Source organism: Eubalaena glacialis, chromosome 10, assembly GCF_028564815.1.
Source record: "Eubalaena glacialis isolate mEubGla1 chromosome 10, mEubGla1.1.hap2.+ XY, whole genome shotgun sequence".
Lineage (NCBI taxonomy): Eukaryota > Metazoa > Chordata > Mammalia > Artiodactyla > Balaenidae > Eubalaena > Eubalaena glacialis.
In genome coordinates, this window is record NC_083725.1 from 117,966,910 (window position 1) to 117,986,261 (window position 19,352).

The window sequence follows — 19,352 nt, forward strand, 5'->3', positions numbered from 1 at the left end:
TGCCTATCTCCACTTAATTTAGTTGTTTTTCTGGGGTGTTATCTTGTTCCTTCATCTGGTACATAGCCCTCTGCCTTTTCATCTTGTCAATCTTTCTGTGAATGTGGTTTTTGTTCCACAGGCTGCAGGATGGTAGTTCTTCTTGCTTCTGCTGTCTGCCCTCTGGTGGATTAGGCTATCTAAGAGGCTTGTGCAAGTTTCCCTGATGGGAGGGACTCGATCATGACCATCTTTATTAAGAACTGTATTACAGTTAATTTTAGGTACAATTGTGGCCCATCAGTTGTCGTTTACCTGATACTAACATGGCCTCTTGTGCTCTTCTGCATCTGGTTATCTTCCTGACCTGAGTTATAGAGGAATCGAACCTACAGGCCACCCCTTGGATCCACCCCTGACTCCAGTGTCACCTTGGCAGGTCACCTCACCTCTCTGAACCTCGGTTTTCTCACCTGTAAAATGGGCGAACAATAGCTCCTCCCTAGTGAGGGGACTGTGAGAGTGCTGAGACCAGTGCCTGGCACAAAGCAAAACTCACAAGGGCAGAACCGGTATCCAGGGACGCTGCACTGCATCTGTGCACAGCACTCAAGTGTTAAAACAAAAGTTCTCCGTTAAAAACAGGGCATATCTTGGGGCTTCCCTGGCGGTCCAGTGGTTAGGACTTTGCCTTGCAATGCAGGGTGTACAGGATCATTCCCTGGTCAGGGAGCTAAGATCCCACATGCCTCGCGGCCAAAGAACCAATACATAAAACAAAAGCAATATATTGTAACAAATTCAATAAAGACTTTAAAAATGGTCCCCATCAAAAAAAAATTCTTAAAAAAAAAAAAAACAGGTTCGATCCTTGGTCAGGGAACTAAGATCCTGCATGCTGCTTGGCACAGCCAAAAAAACCCAAAAAAACATTACAAACAAACAAACAAACAAACAAAAAACCAGGGCACATCTTGAGCCAATGCCACAAGGATTTCCACCAGCCCTGGAAACCAGGGGTGCCCTCTCAGGGTGGAATGCTCCCTCCAACAGAAAAAAATCCCACTAAGGTCCTCCTGGGGCCTGGGCTATGTCTCTGATGGGGCCGTCATGTGCAAGCCAGAATGTGCCCAGGGGCCCAGAGAGAGGCAGTGGAAACACCAAGAGCTTCTGATCCTACAGGGACCCCATCCATCCCAGAGCACCTCCCAGGGCCTGGCATATCCCCTTTTATGAAAGAGGATGTCAAAGGTCAGAGACACCCAGTCATTTGCCCTAAGTAGTTCTGCTTTACCAAACCCTAGGACTGGGAGCTTAAAGGTTTATTTCCCACTTTGTGGAGCAATGAGATCTCACTCGGCTACCATCCCCCACATTCTCCCTCTACTCCTGTGCAATATGGGAAACTGCTGCTGCCCCAGGCGCCTCTGCTGGACACTTGTCCCATCTGTCTGTGGGAGGAGCCCCTGCCCCCGCACCATGACAGGCACGACCTGCTCCCATGATGGGTCCTCCCTACCCGCTGGGCAAACGGCCTTGGACCTGCATTTAGGGACCCCAGAAGCCCTCAGGATGAAAACCCCAGCTCAGGGTCTCACCTTGTAATGAGCCAGCTGGAGGGAGAGCTGCACAAAGGCGTCCGGGCTGGTTCTGCATTTCTTGATCAGCCCTTTACCGAAAGCACTGAACAGAAAAGAACAGAAATCCACGTCGCTGGCCAGGAGGTTCGCGCTGCTCAGGGAAGTCTCTATGACTTCCTGACACTTGGGAAAAAAGGAGAAAAGCTTTCACTTAATGGGAGGGAAAATACTGACACATACTCTGAAGAAAACAGCAAGCTGGCTTTCAGCACAGCTAACAGAGTTGTTGCTTGGAAATACACACATCACTTTTTCTTCTTGGTTTCTTCCAACCTTTCTAACCTAAGAGCTGCAATGAGTTAGCAACATGGCAACCCCCCCGCCCTTGAAGAGCAGTTGGGTGGCCCAAGCAAGAGGAACTCCTGATTCCCAGTGGGACCCCAAAGGGCATTTCAAAGTGTCACAGGTTCTGTTTCGTGAGATCCATTCTTGTTATATGCTGGCCATTGAGGAACCAGTTTTAAAAAGGAAATGGACTGGGACTTCCCTGGTGGTCCAGTGGTTAAGACTGCACTTTCACTGCAGGCGGCATGGGTTCGATCCCTGGCTGGGGAACTAAGATCTTGCACGCCGCAGCGAAGATCCCACGTGCCGCAACTAAGACCCAGCGCAGCCAAATAAATAAATATTAAATATTACACGCTGTGCAGTGTGGCCAAAAAATTTAAAAAATAAAGTAAAAAGGAAAGGGACTGTGGTACAGTCATACAATGGGAATGAACCCTCAACTGTGAAGTCACATGGAGGCATCTTAAATGACTATCACTAAGCGAAAGAAGCAGATCTGAAATGGCTACACACTGTACGATTCCAGTTATGAAATTCGGGGAAAGGCAAAATGATGGAGACGGTGAAAAGACCACTGGTTGCCGGGAGTGAGGCAGGAGAGAGGGATGAATAGACAGAGGAAAGGTTTTTTAGGGCAGTGACACTGCTCTGTATGATACTATGATGTCATGACACCTTTGTCCACACCACAGATGGAGAACACCAAGAGTGAACCCTGGGGAGTTTCCTGGTGGCCTAGTGGCTAGGATTCTGGGCTCTCACTGCCAGGGCCTGGGTTCAATCCCTGGTTGAGGAACTGAGATCCTGCAAGCCGCGTGGCAGGGACAGAGGGAAAAAAAACAGTGAGCCTTGACGTGAACTACGGACTCTAGTGATCCTGACTTGTCAGTGCAGCTTCTTCGACTGTGACAGACGCACCAAGTGGCGGGGGACGTTGGTAGCGGGGGAGGTTGTGATGTGTGAGGGCAGAGAGAGCGCGGGGACTCTCTGAACCTTCCACTCAACTTTGCTGTGAACCTGAAACTGCTTTAAATAATAAAGTCCATCAAAAAAAATTTTTTTTTAATAAACGGTAAGTGACTTGGTTAGCTAAAAGGACTCTAGCCACACACTTCAGCAGAGGTTACATCTCTCTGAGGATCACACACCAGCCCCAGGGATGCAGGCTGGACAAAAAAAAGTGCAGATGGGTAAGACTGCAGGACTAGATGCAGTATTTTCCACATCAAAATGACTTCTTGGGCTTCCCTGGCGGTCTGGTGGTTAAGACTCCAGGCTCCCACTGCAGGGGGCGCGGGTTCAATCCCTGGTTGGGGAATCAAGATCCCGCATGCCGTGTGGCACGGCCAAAAAAAAGAGAAAAACACTTCTCAGGCCCCAGGAATTCCTGCTTGGCTTAGGTAAGCTAGGATTTGGTATTTCCAACCCTAAAATTCCTTCCGGAAATGGCTTCCACTGAGCGAACTGCATCAGAGAACACTTAGAGGGACAAAAATGACAAATTAGTGATTTAGAGTATTCCAACTCCAAAGGAAGTGATTTTGGTTTTCACTTTTTCATTGTGATGTCTAGCTAAGTTTGAGCTGGAAATTTCACTGACCATCTTAGCCAAATGCTTTAAATGAAAGAAGAAATATTTGCTGGGGCTTCCCAGGCAACAGGAGCTGTAGCAACTCCGGCGTCCCAGTAAGAAACCCACAGGCGGACAGATTTCTGTCTCGGGGGTCTTCAACTGACCCCGTGAACACTTCAGAAGGACAGCTGGAAAAGTCGACTGTTAGAGTTTAAACTCGTTTCCCACCCAAGGTAATTAACAAGTGCCTGATCACTGGGTCTTACTTCCTGCGGGATGTCCCACTGTAGCCGGGTCGGGTATGGGATGTTTGGGTTGGTGTCCCCTTTACAGTGTCCATCCTCTGCATAACCCAGCTGGAAGCTGTCCGTGGCCAGGACGTACTGTCGAAAATAAAAAGATACATCTGTGAAGTCAGAGGTCATCACAGCTAATAGCATTACATAAAAGTTATTTGACCTCCCAAAGTAGACAAACCCTCGTTCTTTCTAGAGATAACATCAAGACTTAACCATAGGGCTTCCCTGGTGGCGCAGTGGTTAAGAATCCACCTGCCAATGCAGGGGACACGGGTTCGAACCTTGGTCCAGGAAGATCCCACATGCCGCGGAGCAACTAAGCCCGTGCACCACAACTACTGAGCCTGCACTCTAGAGCCCACGAGCCACAACTACTGAGCTCACGCACCACAACTACTGAAGCTCGCACGCCTAGAGCCCGTGCTCTGCAACAAGAGAAGCCACCGCAATGAGAAGCCTGTGCACCACAATGAAGAGTAGCTCCCACTCTCGCCGCAACTAGAGAAAAGCTGACACGCAGCAACAAAGACCCAATGCAGCCAAAAATTTTAAAAATATATAAATAAATAAATTTATTTAAAAAAAAAAAACCTAACCATAACTACTTGCTTACAGTCTGCTGTGCATCTGACATCCTCTGCACAGCCACCTAATGAGATATTCTTACCTCCATTTCAGGGGCAAGAAAAATGGACCTGGAGAGGTTCAACAGCGTTTGGACAGGTAAGGAGCACAGCCAGGATGTGAGCAGAGCATGTGACGCACAGAACGCAGCTCAGAGCCTGCTTCGAGGTCCCAGGCTGTGAGCTAGTGCCCTCTGGGTGCTACCCCACTGAGTATTTACACTAGCCTGTGAAGTAGTAATTATCATTCCAGCTTGTATACATGAAAAAGCAGCCTCAGAGAGGCAAAGAGTCTGTCCCAGTTCACACTCCTCAGGGAGCCAGGATGTGGGCCCAGGTGTGGATGTCTTCTGTTCACTGGCAGGTAAACCTAAGCTAGTTTACTCAACGGTATCTACAGAGCACCTACTACAGGTCAGCAATGCTTCTGAGCACCAGTGATAGAACAGTGAACAAAACAGACAAGAATGTCTGCCTTTCTACAAAAGGTTAAAGATGGCCATGACCTAGCATTTCGGCTCCTAGGTATGTACTCAAAAGAAATGAAAATAGGGAATTCCCCGGCAGTCCAGTGGTTAGGACTCTGCGCACTCACTGCTGAGGGCCTGGGTTCAATCCCTGGCCAGGGAACTAAGATCCCACAAGCCACGCAGTGCAGCAAAAAAAAAAAAAAAAGAAAGAAAAGAAAAAGAAAACATACGTTCACATAAAACTTGTAAGCTAATGTTCACAGAAGCATTACTTATAGTAGTCAAAAAGTAAAAAGAGGGCTTCCCTGGTGGCGCAGTGGTTGAGAGTCTGCCTGTCGATGCAGGGGACATGCGTTCGAACCCTGGTCTGGGAGGATCCCACATGCCGCGGAGCAACTGGGCCCGTGAGCCACAACTACTGAGCCTGCGCGTCTGGAGCCTGTGCTCCGCAACCAGAGAGGCCGCGACAGTGAGAGGCCCGTGTACCGCGATGAAGAGTGGCCCCCGCTTGCCGCAACTGGAGAAAGCCCTCGCACAGAAAAGAAGACCCAACATAGCCAAAAATAAAAAATAAAATAAAAATCCATTTAATTTAAAAAAAAAAAAAAGTAAAAAGAATCCAGATGTCCACTGAGGGATGAATAAACAAGATGTGGTCTAATCATACAAAGGAATACTATTCAGCCATAAAAAGGAATGAAATACCGTTAATAGTACAATGTAGATGAACCTTGAAAACATTAGCCAGACACACAAGGCCACGTACTGTGTGATTCCGTTTCTATGAAATGGCCAGAATAGTCAAACTGACAGAGACAGAAAGGAGATTAGTGGTTACCCAGGGCTGGGGCAAGAGGGGGCTGAGGGTGGGGAGTTTCCTTAGGGGGGGTGATAAAAATGTCCTGGAATTAGATAGTGGTGATGGATAGACAACCACCTTGTAATGTACAAAAACCACTGAACTGTATGCTTTAAGAGGGTTAATTTCATGGTATGTGAATTACATCCAATAAAACAGTAATGAAAATATTTTAAAAAAAGGAATCCCTGCACTCAGGGAGCTTACATTCCAGTGGGGGAAGCAAAACAAACAAACAAACAAACAAAAAACAACTCGAGGGACTTCCCTGGTGGTCCAGTGGGTGCTCCCAATGCAGGGGGCCCCGGTTTGATCCCTGATGGGGGAACTAGATCCCGCATGCATGCTGCAACTAAGAAGTCCACATGCTGCAACAAAGCTCCTGCGTGCTGCAACTAAGACCCGGCGCAGCCAAAATAAATAATAAATAAAATTTAAAATATTTTTAAAAATTTAAAAAACACAACCCAAGGTCAGATGGTGATACTGTCAAATGGTGAGGGGGGCAGGGGGGTTCCAGGATGGGGGAGCGTGGAGGGGGGCCACATGCATGTGCGGTTGGCATCCTGCAGAGCTGGGCAGGTGAAGGAGCCCAGCCTATCTGTGTCTGCACTGTGTCAGAGCCCTTAAAGAGTCCAACACAATTAAACATCAGGAACACACCGACAGCCAACAGGATTCAGCTTGGACCAGATTTGTTTTTAGCTGGCATGGGTGGCATCCTTGTACCGGCCCCTTAACTGGCTCTGGAGTGGGCCTCCACGACAAGACAGTGGGTCAGTTCCCATCCGTGCGGGGAGCAACTGGGCTCCTGTCTGACCCCTGGAGTCACAGGCCATTCTGTCCACTGGGCAGTTAACAGTTAAACACCGCCACTTCCAACTGGTCACCCCGGTCTGAGACTAAATCCCTTTACCTTATCTTATCCAGAGTACTGAAAAAATAAGCCTGGCCTTGTCAGCATCCAGTAGATTTCTCTGTTTGGTAAATGCACCCTACGTAGTCCAGACTGCCTAGGATTCAGAGTCTTTTCCCGTTTACCAAAGAACAGCTCTTATGCACTTATTACTGGGAGGTGTAACAGACCTAGATCATTATCCTGTGCAAACAGACTTAAAAGGTCTTGTGGTGGTGTCCAGTGGTGCCGAAGGGGGTTTGATCTTTGCTTGATTTTCAGCTGAAAAGGATCTCTAAGCCTTTGTCGGCAGAAGCAAAGACCAGGGTGGTGATGAGCCTTTTGGATACCTGGTTGTTTTTATCACGGATAAATGTCTTACGACCATGCTGTTGTTGTCTTAGACTGGAGCATTTTTTCCCCCTTTTTAAAAGTTCCCCCACATAGAAAACCTCCCTGGGTTGAAGGAACGGCAGGTTAGGTTTTGCTGAGACCCTAACCAGAGGGAAGGCAGTCAAGTAAAGTGGAAAAGGGACGGGAGGAGCTCCCCTGTGGATGTCATCACAAGTGCACTACACGATCTGATTTCAGGGACAAGACCCGGGCTCTACGGCCTGGGTAGGACGGTGAGGTGATCGGCCTGCGGTCACGGGGGTGTGTCTCCCATGTGGGAAGTGACAGTGAGTCACTGTGTTCCACTCCATTTATTAGCGCAGCGGCAACATAAAAGACTGCAGAAATACTGTGTCCACTGTGACTCTCAAAGGGGCTTATCTCCTCAACAAAGTAACCTCAGGTCTCGTCAGATGGGATGATACAGAATTTCTGAGTCGAGTCCACTGGGTTTTTTTTGTTGTTGTTGTTGTATTTATTTATTTTTAAAGACACCCAATTTATTTTAATGTTTATTTATTTATTTATTTAGGCTGCGTGGGTCTTAGTTGTGGCATGCAGGATCTTTAGTTGCGGCGTGCGGGATCTAGTTCCCCAACCAGAGATCGAATCTGGGTCCCCTGCATTGGGAGTGCGGAGTCTTAGCCACCGGACCACCAGGGAAGTCCCTTGTGTTTTTTGTTCTTTTTTAAATTGAAGTATAGGGCTTCCCTGGTGGCGCAGTGGTTGAGAATCTGCCTGCCAATGCAGGGGACACGGGTTCGAGCCCTGGTCTGGGAAGATCCCACATGCCGCGGAGTAACTGGGCCTGTGAGCCACAGTTACTGAGCCTGCGCGTCTGGAGCCTGTGCTCCGCAACAAGAGAGGCCGCGATAGTGAGAGGCCCGCGCACCGCGATGAAGAGTGGCCCCCGCTCGCCGCAACTAGAGAAAGCCCTCTCACAGAAACGAAGACCCAACACAGCCATAAATAAATTAATTAATTAATTAAAAAAAAAATTGAAGTATAGTTGATTTACAATATTATGTCAGTTTCAGGTGTACAGCAAAATGATTCCATCTTATGTATATATTTTCAGATTATAGATTATTTCAAGATATTGAATATATAGTTCTCTGTGTTATACAGTAAATCCTTGTTGTTTATCTATTGGGTTGGCCATAAAGTTTGTTCGGGTTTTCCCGTAGGATGTTACAGAAAAACCCGAACGAACTTTTTGGCCAGTCCAATATTTTATGCATAGTAGTTTGTTAACCCCATACTCCTAATTTACCACTCTCTTTTCCCCTCTGGTAACCATAAGTTTGTTTTCTATGTCTGTGAGTCTGTTTCTGTTTTTTGTCTTTATTTTTATTTTTGGCTGCACCACGTGGCTTGCAAGATCTTAGTTCCCTGACCAGGCACTGAACCCGGGCCCTCAGCAGTGAGAGTACAGAGTCCTAACCACTGGACCGCCAGGGAATTCCCTGTTTCTGTTTTGTATATAGGTTCATGTGTATTATTTCTTAGATTCCACATATAAGTGATATCGTATAGTACTTGTCTTTCTCTGTCAAGTCCACTGTTGACAGGCCTAGAGTTTAGCAATTTCCTTACAAAAGAACCTGACAGGCGAATTCAGAAAACAAAACCTTCACTCAACTTTTCATGCCAAACATGACACAGGTCAAACAGCTCAGAGAGAAATGAATTTTAAAACAGTTTAAAAGGTGGCAGGGCCAATACGCACTGTATTTTAAAATGTTAGGTGGGGGACTTCCCTGGTGGTCCAGTGGTTAAGACTCCGCGCTTCCACTGCAGGGGGCACGGGTTCGATCCCTGGTCAGGGAACTAAGATGCCACATGCCGCCCGGCACGGCCAAAAGAATAAAAGTAAAATATTAGGTGGAGGGAGAGGATGACAGGGATTTGGTGGGTTTTCTTAGAACTTGGTAATTCTAAGAATTAAGTGAAGTGGTAAAAGGCACGCTGCATTTTTATAAACCAAGATTTTAATATCCTTGCTTTTATTTGGCCTAACACTTGGCAGATAGGAAAATCTTGAAAACATAGCAAAGAAGGGGTGGTTTATTTCAAAATAACTGAGCTTCAGTTCCGCCCTGATGTCACTGCGTTGGAGCCAAGGCCATCTCATTATTTTGGCTCCCTCAGGACATGACATTAAATGTTTCCGTTTAAGGAACCTCAGCGTAGGGAATGAAGACAGGAATGACTTCCGTTACTGATTTAACTTTACATTCGGCACCAACACCTGCTGAAAACACTTATTATAACCAGACAGATACTATGAAGTTAAATTCAGTCTGGGGTTTGGTTTTCCAACAGCAATTTCCACACTCAGGTTAAACCTGCAGACACTCACCTCCCAAAGGTGACCGATGATGGGGGCGTCAGCCCAGGAGTGCTCCGCGTTTATGCCCATCTTGCCGTTTTTGAAGATGACAAATGTGATCGATTTATCAAACCACCTACATGAAACAAAAATGTTTATGTGACTTACATGTTTACAAAGACAATAATAAACCCAAACGATGTACCTGTTTTCCTCTGGATGGGCTCATTGACTTAGCACCCGCAGAGGTGAACGAGTCTCTGTAGGTGACAATAAAAGCACAGATAAGACCGTAAGTCGTTCATTTCTCCCCTGCTCCCGACGCAGAGATATGCATTCAGGTACTGGAGAGCAGGAGAACAGGGCGTATCGTTGTAACAAAAAAGGATGCACAAGGCAACTGCGGAGAAATAGGAGGCTGCAAAGTCGTCCCTCGGTATCTGCCGGGGGGGTTGGTTATAGGACCTGCTGCCGATACCAAAACCTGAGGATGCTCCAGCCCCACACAGTTGGCCCTCCGTATCCGCAGCCTCCACAACCGAGGCTCTTAAACAACGGTCCACGGTCTGTAGTTGGCTGAACCCGCGGATACGGGAGACCAACTGTGCCTGCCGCACCCCTCCCCCACCCCAGCCAATCCTCACCCCCAACCTGATGGGCAGGCAGGACCTCACTTTACAGACAAGGCAAAGGAGGCTCCAAGAGGTGGAAGAGCCTCACCACAATCACGCGATCGGTGAGCAAAGCCAGAGCCGACATCCAGGTCACGCCCCGGGTACCACCTTCCCCCACCTGGTGCCAGGTAACCCGCAGCCACTCCTCACGAGCATCTCCAAGTGGAGGTGTCGTGCACAGAGAGGGGAAGGACCTCAAAGCTGCTGCTTAAGCTGTGTGTGTGTAACAGTTTTGGTGGAAAGAAGAGAATTACCAGTCATATTTTCATGCTAGCCTTATTCCTTAAGAGCGTCGATACATACTTGAGGCCGGGTGTCAGCCACATATAACATTTCTTCCAAGTCCACAGGCAAACCATTGTGTTTTGGAAGGTAAGCGTGATACCTGTCGAAACACCTGCCGTGCAGCAGAGACTTGGCGTAGCTATCCATCGACGTAACCGGGTCTTCCTCCCTATACCCTTGTTCTGTTTCGTCCAATGTCACGAAGAACGTGGCTTTTTCCACGGCATCCAGAGACTGCTTGTTTTTCCCGTGTCCAAAATAGGCCTGGCGACACTTGGCCCAGGGGACTCTGCAGTGAGGATTAAATACCATTAAACCTGCGGCAGGGACTTCCCTGGTGGCGCAGTGGTTAAGAATCCGCCTGCCAATGCAGGGGACACGGGTTCGAGCCCTGGTCCGGGAAGATCCCACATGCCGCGGAGCAACTAAGCCCATGCGCGCCACAACTACTGAGCCTGCGCTCTAGAGCCCATGTGCCACAACTACTGAGCCCGTGAGCCGCAACTACTGAAGCCCGCGTGCCACAACTACAGAAGCCCGCGCGCCTAGAGCCCGTGCACCGCAACGAAGAGCAGCCCCCGCTCGCCGCAACTAGAGAAAAGTCCTTGCGCAGCAACGAAGACCCATCGCAGCCAAAAGTAAAAAGAAATAAATGAAAAAGAAACGTATAAAAAAACCTGCAGCAGTTTGGTGACATCTCTTTACGTGGGATGTTTGAAACGACAACGGTTTTCAGTTTCCAGTGTTGTAGGGGTTTAAGGAAAACTACGCGTTTGCGACTTTCTGCATCTGCAGTCACCAACCTGCCTGCCGGCTGGGCTGCTTTGTTTGCGGGCAGGGGCCTCGCCTTCTCCTTGTATCTGCTCCAGGGCAGTCGCAGGCATGGAACCTTGTCCATAAATGCCGAGTGAAGGACAAGAATGCAGACGGGCCCCAAGCTCCGCCGTCCGGGGCAGCGGACCCACAGGCAGGCAGGGCCCCCCTCACATCCTTCCCAGCCCCACGCCCAGACCCCCTCCACGGAACCACCCCACGGAAGCCACAGCAAGTGCCAAGAGCACTTCCCTGGTGCCGGGACGAGCTCACGGGCCCCGACACCACCGTCCCATTTTTCAAATGAAGAAACTGAGGCACAGAGATGAAGTCACAGCTCCTTCGTGGCAGGTTGGGATTCCTACCCAGGCCAGCCTGCCCCAGGTCCACGCATCCATGCTACAAACAGCCACACGACACCCCCGTGATAAGGGGCACCCCCGGGAGCTGAATTCAGGGATCCTTTTCCGTCCCGCCCTACGTGGGGTACACAGAGCTAACGGGACACCCACTGCTTGAGAGCCAACCCAGCCGTGGCTTCCCCAGATGGCTCCTGGGCCCCCTCGTCCAGGCCCCCGACCACCCTTCCACGTCAGGGCCACTTGGCCTCTGTCTCCCACCCTCTTCTCCCCGCGCACCGAGTGCTCAGCTGAGGCCGCCCATGGGGCCAAAACGCCCATAAACACAACGGGTCCCATCACAGGCTCAGCCTCAACCGCTCTCCTCAGTGCCTGGGGACAGTGGTGACCACCAGGATGGCTGGTACGAGCTCGGCGCTCAGGTAGATGAGACAGGCGATGCCCCACGGGGGGAGCATCAGGGTGGGAGCTCACTGAGCCTGCATCCCGCCCCACCCCACCTCTGCCCAACTGGGTGCCCCAATGACACTCAATCAGCACTGGGGACCCAGGGCTCATTCCCCAGGACACACGCCCCCTCTGTTCCAGCTGAGTCTTCGCCCCCCAGAGATGGCCAAACACTCCAGCTTCTCGGACTGAGCCTCCCTTCCTACGAACACTGCCTGTTTCTGGTCCTCAAGCAGCGAGGATCTTGCTTCCAGGCGCCCCTGGACCAGAATGATCTCCTAAGTCTGCTCAGGTCACTCCAGCCTAACATGGTCCCTTTAACAGCAGCCCATCACAGAATCAAGCCCAAGTGCAGCCGGGCACACGGGACCCATCCCACCTGGAGTTCCGGCACCCCGACCCACTCCACGGCTCCCAGCACCTGCTCCCTGAACGCCTCTGCGGCCTGTCGGTCCCCACAGCTCACTGCCGACCTCTGTGTGCCCTCGCCCGGGCATCTTCCTCTTCTCCACAGGTCGGTCACTCATCACCTTATTCCCAGTGCTGCCCTAACAGTGGCCACACTGCTGACCTCAGGGGTCCTCAGCCAGGGACCATACTGCCCCCAGCGGCCCTGGGCAAAGCCTGAAGACAGATTTGCTTGCCACGCTGGGGGATGCTACTGGCATCCAGTGGGAGAGGCCAGGGATGCTGCTTGGCATCCTACGGTGCACAGGACAGCGCCCCCCCTCCGCCCCCTAAAGCAGACTTATCCAGCCCCGAAGGCATCAGAGCCGAGGTTGCACAAGCTTCAGACGAGGCAGGAAGTTAACCCCAACACAGAGGCCCTGGCTAAACACGTCTGTTTCTAGATTAAATATGCCGCAGCCCGGGGAAGACGCCTACCTCCTTCCTTCTGTCACGTGCCTGGGGACCCGTGCACATGCATGCCTGCCCGTCACACGGAGATGCCTGAGGGGACCTGAGGGTGGGGGCAGAACCCGCTCCCCGGGGACAAAGCCAAGCCAAGCACTGCAGGTCGTGGACACACCTCCCCGCCAGATGGGACCCCGGGTGAGGAGAGCGCTGTGAGCACCCGCCCCCCACGGCCCCCAGACACAGCGGCATCACGGAGGGGCTGCGCACCTGTCTCCCGCCGTGAGGGCCGCCAGCTTCGCCTCCCCAGCCTGGGGCTCCGACGGGTCATCCAGGATCCTCTGCATCTGTTGCTCGATCTCCCGGGGCTTCAACAGCCGGCCGTCGTGGTAGAGCCAGACCTTGAAGTAGCGGCCCTTGTGGAACACGACGATGTGCCTGCTGTCCCTGAGGTGCTGGAGGGTGTCTGGGGAGGGGGAGGGGGGAGACAGAAGCCGGAGGCACCCGGTTAGGGGAGGGGAGAAAACCACCCGTGACAGCACCACTTCCTCTCCCCGCGTCACCCCGCTCAGCTCACTTCGCAAAGGTCTGCAGAGGACTTGGGAGAGCACCCGAATCGAGAGCTTTGGGATCAGACAGGCCTGAGTGCTAAGCTCTGCTCGGCCGCCCACCGGACGTGTCACCTGGAGCAAAGGACGCAACCGTCGCTAAGCCTGAGCCCTGGCGGGCCTGGGATGGACCCAGGTGGTGCCATTGTCTCTCCCTTACATTCTTGAGGGTGTCCCGGCTGGGGCAGATGTGGCCCCCCTACGCTGGGCAGTGGGAAAGGAGGGGGGTCATGTGTCCCAGGCTGCTGGAAGTGAGCTGCTGAACCACGAATCTGGTTTCCCTGAGCACAATCCAGGGCGCTTTCCACCATAAACCCTGCGTGGGAGCCAGAGCAAAACGCCCCTGAAAGATCCAGATGAAGAGATAGGAATATTCCTAACCCAACCTAGAAAAAACTCCACCATAAGACAGCCTTCAGGCTTCCCTGGTGGCGCAGTGGTTGAGAGTCCGCCTGCCAATGCAGGGGACACGGGTTCGAGCCCTGGTCTGGGAGGATCCCACATGACACGGAGCAACTAGGCCCGTGAGCCACAGTTACTGAGCCTGCGCGTCTGGAGCCTGTGCTCCGCAACAAGAGAGGCCGCGATAGTGAGAGGCCCGCGCACCGCGATGAAGAGTGGCCCCCGCTTGCCGCAACTAGAGAAAGCCCTCACACAGAAACGAAGACCCAACACAGCCAAAATAAATTAATTAATTAATTAATTAATTAAAAAAAAAAAAAAAAAAAAAAGACAGCCTTCAACCGAAGAGAAACGGAGGTCTGAAAATCAGTTAACTGTCCAGGCCTGAGAAAGACAAAGGAAATTCAACAGAAGGAAGGGTGACGAGCCTGAAATCTCTGAAATCTTAGAAGGTCAGCACTCATCAGTGTGGTCTCCTCCAACATCTCCTGAGCATAAGGATGGAAAGTTCCGGTTCCCAAAGGAACCCCGAGCAGGGCACGCACCTGTTTCCTCTCCTGGGATCCGAGAAGTATTAAACATTCGCTCCCACTGGGCGGAGCACAGCGGAACTGTAGATCCCAAAAGAAAAATCTGTAATAGAAGCATGTTTCAAACAAAAATCTAAGGAGCAAATCAAGTCCACACATTTAGATGCTGGATTTGTTTTCTCTGCACATCGCGTGGCTGGACTTAATGTTTTCCAAACACTATAAAGAACGGTGGCTCCCTGGGACACCGTGCTGCCCTGGAGTTTGCAGAACCAGGCCAAGGCACAACATCCTGCTTCTTATTCCTAAATAACACACCCTAATGGGTCATTTATAAACTGACACTTAAACCAAAGGGGTATTTAAGAAAAAACAAAATGCCGGGGGGGGGGGAGGGATAAATTGGGAGATTGGGATTGACATATACACACTACTATATATAAATAGATAACTAATAAGGACCTACTGTATAGCACAGGGAACTTTACTCAACACTCTGTAATGGCCTACATAGGAAAAGAATCTAAAAAAGAGTGGATATATGTATATGCATAACTGATTTAATTTGTTGTACACCTGAAACTAACACAACATTGTAAATCAACTATACTCCAATAAAAATTTTAAAAAAAGAAAAAGAAGAAAAAAATGCCTTCTTGTGAGTAGCTCGACAGCTATATTATTTCCTTCACAAGCAAGCGAGGGTTTCTTCGTAGGACAAATTGCAGAACTAAAATACATCAAACATATATCCATTTAGGATACAGAGGAGAATTAAATCTCAAAGTAATTATGCTGAGTGAAAGAGGCTAGACCAAAAAAAAAAAAAAAAAATGCATGCTGTAAAATTCCATTCACAAGTTTTAGAAAATGCAAGCTAACCTAGAGTGACAGAAAGCAGATCAGGGCGATGGTGGGGGGGGGGGAGTGGAAAGGGACACCAGGGAACTCTTGGGGGTGGTTCACTAACTTGACTATGGTGATGGTTTCACGAGTACAGAGATATATATATCAGAACTTATCAAAGCGGATGCTTCAGACATGTGCAGTACATCAGTTACACCTTGATAAAGCTGTTCTGAAAGAATTTTTTAAAAAGCAGTTTGTTTGCATACTGGTTTGATTTCCTCCCGGTCCAGTTTGCGTCTGTAAAGCAGGATGGCATGGATTCCGTTGCCTGCTCTGGCTGCCTGAATGTGAGTCGGTGTGATGTAAAGCAAATCCTGATACAAGAAAACACACAACAGCAGGGAGAATGTTCACAGGAAAAGACAAGCTAACTTCAACACACAGTTAAAATATTTCTATACATGTGTTAGTGACATCTGCTCTGCTGGAAAAGAAATTATTTTCATTTTCTACACTTTTTCAGTTTTATTGTGTTCACGTTTCAAGCCCCCAAATAATTCTTGGGCTAGGAAAGGTAACAGTATATTTTAAAAGTAAATTGTAAATAAATATAATTCAAGCCTAAAAAGAAAAGATAACAGCGCTTCACCCCAATTATCCTCATAGAATGCATAAAAAGGAAAGCAGAAATTAAAAGGAGCAATTAGATAATTAGGAAGTTTTCTGAATGAGAAGGAACCAAAGGTTAAAATAACCTTTTATAGAGAGCAGTGCTTGCAACTTTCTAAATCTGGGGACACATTTCTAAGTGTCTACATTTTTCAAGTCCAAGGGATGCTTGTCTCAACTATATTTTGAGAGAACCTATGTGCAGGGCTGCCCCTGATTATGTGGGAAATAGACACCAAAGTCTTCAGGAACGAAAGGGCACCAGGTGGACAGCTCACTCTCAAAAAGCAGTCTTCTGGACCACACCAACTATTTTTCTCTAAGTTTGAGATTGTTTCCAACGGAAAAAAAAAAATTTTTTTAAACAGTAGAAATTTTAAAGGAGAAAAACAGAAAAAGCAAACAAAATAGAGAGAAGAAGGTGGAAAAAATAAAAGGAAGCAAAGAGCAGAAAGAAAGGGAAAGACAGATTGACCAGTTATTTAAGGCCAGTTATTAGACCCCAATGAGGTGCTTCTAACAAAATAACAGGGTGTGCTCTGCAGACCACCCATGTCTCAAAAGGCAAGAAAGACCAAGGAGATGTGAAAATGACACTCAGTGCAGCACCCCCGGCGTCCCAGGGCCCAGAAGAACAAAGCTCAGCGTGTGGACAAACTCTCAGCCGACCCACAGACCCTGAGCTTTTCGGGGTGGGCAGGGATGTGATCCTTCACCGCTACGCAGGCTCAGTTAGGAAAACAGAGGGAAGGAAAAGAGGGAGAGGTTCGCTGCCACGAAGAAAGCCAATTGCCACGAGAGCACTTGTGCGATCCGAATTTCTCTGCAGCAGCTTGGTGGGTGCCCTTGAGCTACTTGGCAACTCCAAAAGGACATCCACGGGGCTCTCCAGTGTGCAAAGCAGGTCCTGGGCTCCCTGCTAGGGGCGTGAGGCCTCGGACGGGGGCGGCAGGGCCAGGAGGAGCCCGGGGAAACCCACAGCGTCCCCAGGCAGCCCACAGAGCCGGGAAGAGGCCACCCCGGTGCGTGGTCTCCATCAGACAGCGCTCGGGACTCACCATCGCGTAGTAATTGCTGTTCACCATCAGCGGCCCTCGTCCTCGGAGGTAGATGTACTCCTCCCACCAGTCACTCACCTGTCAGGTGCACACAGGAGAGACCAACCCACAGGCTTAACCAGGCTGCCCAGGGCGGAGGCGGGGTGCGGGGGGCTGGGGGAGGGTGCATTTAGTGCTTTGTCACGCATGTTTGACATCATTTCTCCCTCTCCTGGGGGCCAAGACAGCCCTAACTAGATGGAACGCAAAACAGTGGGAAGGAACTGGAAAGAGGTTTTATTCAAGTCAAGACATAGCCAGAAGGTAGATCACCTTCATTTTATAGAGGGTTAAAAAAAAAAAAAAGACCAAATGGAAAAGAAGGGATAAGTGTCGGACTGCTAACATTTCTTGACCATTAACACCACCCCAAACTGCCCCACAGCCTGCTTCTCGCCTTCTGCTTCCAAGCCTCCCCAAGGCAGCCACTGACTCAACCGTGCTCGGTTCCCTTTCAGAGCCACACAGGGTCCATGTGTGCTGTCCTCCCGATGTCCCCTAGAAGGCCAGCAACCTCGTCCTAACCGCATCCACAACCTCCAGAACCCAAGGATCACGATTCCCTCACTTTGTAAAGCACACACACGTACAGAACAGTGCACATCTAAGATCCTAAGCGTACGTGTGAAAATGTTTACAAACTCAACACGCCCATGTAACCAGCACAGGATCAAAAGGTGACCTGCCCCACCCACCGTGGCCTCTGGCCTCTGACGGTTTTCTCCAGCCACCGCCCACTTCCAGCCCCACCCACCGAGTGTGTCTGGGTCACACCTTCTCCTCCAAGCTAGGCATTCCTCAAAACCTCAACCGCCCTGCCTCGTTTCCTCCGCCAATGTCTCCTCCCGCCCGCCACGCGCAGGGAAGCTAGCTGGCTCATGGAACAGATTATATGCTCCTACAGAAAATTCCACCAAGAAAAATAGCGTGTGTGTATACTCACATAATTGGTAGCCCACCAGGATTTTAGCTTCAAATACCACTGCAATCTCGGCCCGAGATTGATAGCAAAATCTTGTGCCAGAGCTGTCATCCGTGTAAAGTCTCCTTCCTTCATAAGAGGCTTCACGGATTCCAGGTACTGGGGTTGATGGAAAAAACATAAGCCTCGTTAAAACAGATGGTTTCCTTCCTTGTGCCTTAGAAAAAGGCAGGTCTTCACACAACGTAGCTAACTCCAATACTAAAGGACGTTTTAGATCAGTGATAACTCAACAAGTAAACTTTTTTGTCCTTTACTGGCATACAAGCTCCCAGATCTTGAATCACCACAAAAATCATCAAAGTGGATTCTAGACTGACAAGATCGAGGTTTGGTCAACAAGGAACTTTCAATGTGTATTTTTTTCTCCGTCATATGGTCCTTAATAAGAGCTCTATTCTCACCTAAGCTATCAAGGTGCCAATGAGATATGGGTGGGGAGGCCCTGAGAGCCAAGGGTAGGACCAAAGGCTGGTGTTCAGGACACCAGGACGGGAAAGAGGAACCAGAATGATAGGGACGGGGAAGGTCACGCCACCAGGTCAAGGCCAGGCCTCCAGTTCAGAATTTTCGGGGTCCCCACTTTGATCTGCTCTGGTCCTTGCAGGTAAGAGCAGGCAGGTAGCATGTCACAGCACTCAACAGCGTCTACCACGTGCATAAGCAAACTTACGGGACACAAAACTGCTACTAAGCCCTGGGTTTGCCATGAGATTTTTTTTTTTTCTGGGCTATGCCGTGGGGCATGCGGGATCTTAGTTCCCCAACCAGGGATCCAACCCGTGCCCCCTGCATTGGGAGCACAGAGTCCTAACCACTGGACCGCCAGGGAAGTCCCATCAAGTCATAGACCTTAACTGCAAAGATGCTGGCGTTTCAGAGCGGGCGTTCTGGGGGCGCGTGAAGCCGCACCTACCCTGTTGACGGTATCTTGGACGGCTGGGACCGGCAGGCGTGGCAGAGACGTCTGGAAGCTGTACAACATGGGTTTGCGGCCTGAAAAGATCTTGACCATACCCTTAAAAAAAAAAAAAAAAAAAAGGTACATTCTCAAAGACGAGCTCTGTCAAAGATCCGAAACCAGTTCTCCAGTATATACAACTTGCCGACCGTGGACTGATTTTCTGTGCTGGTTCATTTCCTGTAGTCCATTTTCTGCCCCTACACTTGCAGGCCTCAGCCAACAGGTAACCCCAAATAAAACCCAGGGTGAATGAAACCCTACGTCTGACAGATGCCTTGAGACGTCCTGCTCTGCCCAGGCGGTGCTGTTCCCCGGGCACCCTGACATCGGGTCTGACTGCACTTCTGCACTGCACGGCGGGTAAGTTCCACCCACCTACTTCTGCAAGGCCCTCGGTTTCGGGATTGGCTCCTGGGGCTGGGAGAGGGACCTGGCCCTGGAGCCAAGTGCAGCCCCTTCGGTCAATA

At 49.9% G+C, this 19,352-nt stretch overlaps 1 protein-coding gene across 2 annotated transcripts in view; it reads right to left on the bottom strand.

The window, feature by feature from the left end:
* CPT1A (carnitine palmitoyltransferase 1A) overlaps positions 1 to 19,352 on the bottom strand; it is a 67,461-nt gene that overhangs the window by 18,809 nt on the left and 29,300 nt on the right. For both annotated transcript variants that reach the window (XM_061202205.1, XM_061202206.1), the window contains 10 exons: positions 18,838 to 18,939; positions 17,883 to 18,020; positions 16,901 to 16,978; positions 15,440 to 15,547; positions 14,340 to 14,427; positions 13,055 to 13,250; positions 10,411 to 10,599; positions 9,382 to 9,487; positions 3,747 to 3,863; positions 1,578 to 1,742 (listed from right to left, as the gene is read on the bottom strand). In XM_061202205.1, coding sequence (XP_061058188.1) covers positions 1,578 to 1,742; positions 3,747 to 3,863; positions 9,382 to 9,487; positions 10,411 to 10,599; positions 13,055 to 13,250; positions 14,340 to 14,427; positions 15,440 to 15,547; positions 16,901 to 16,978; positions 17,883 to 18,020; positions 18,838 to 18,939 — 1,287 coding nt within the window. The remainder of the gene's footprint in view (positions 1 to 1,577; positions 1,743 to 3,746; positions 3,864 to 9,381; positions 9,488 to 10,410; positions 10,600 to 13,054; positions 13,251 to 14,339; positions 14,428 to 15,439; positions 15,548 to 16,900; positions 16,979 to 17,882; positions 18,021 to 18,837; positions 18,940 to 19,352) is intronic.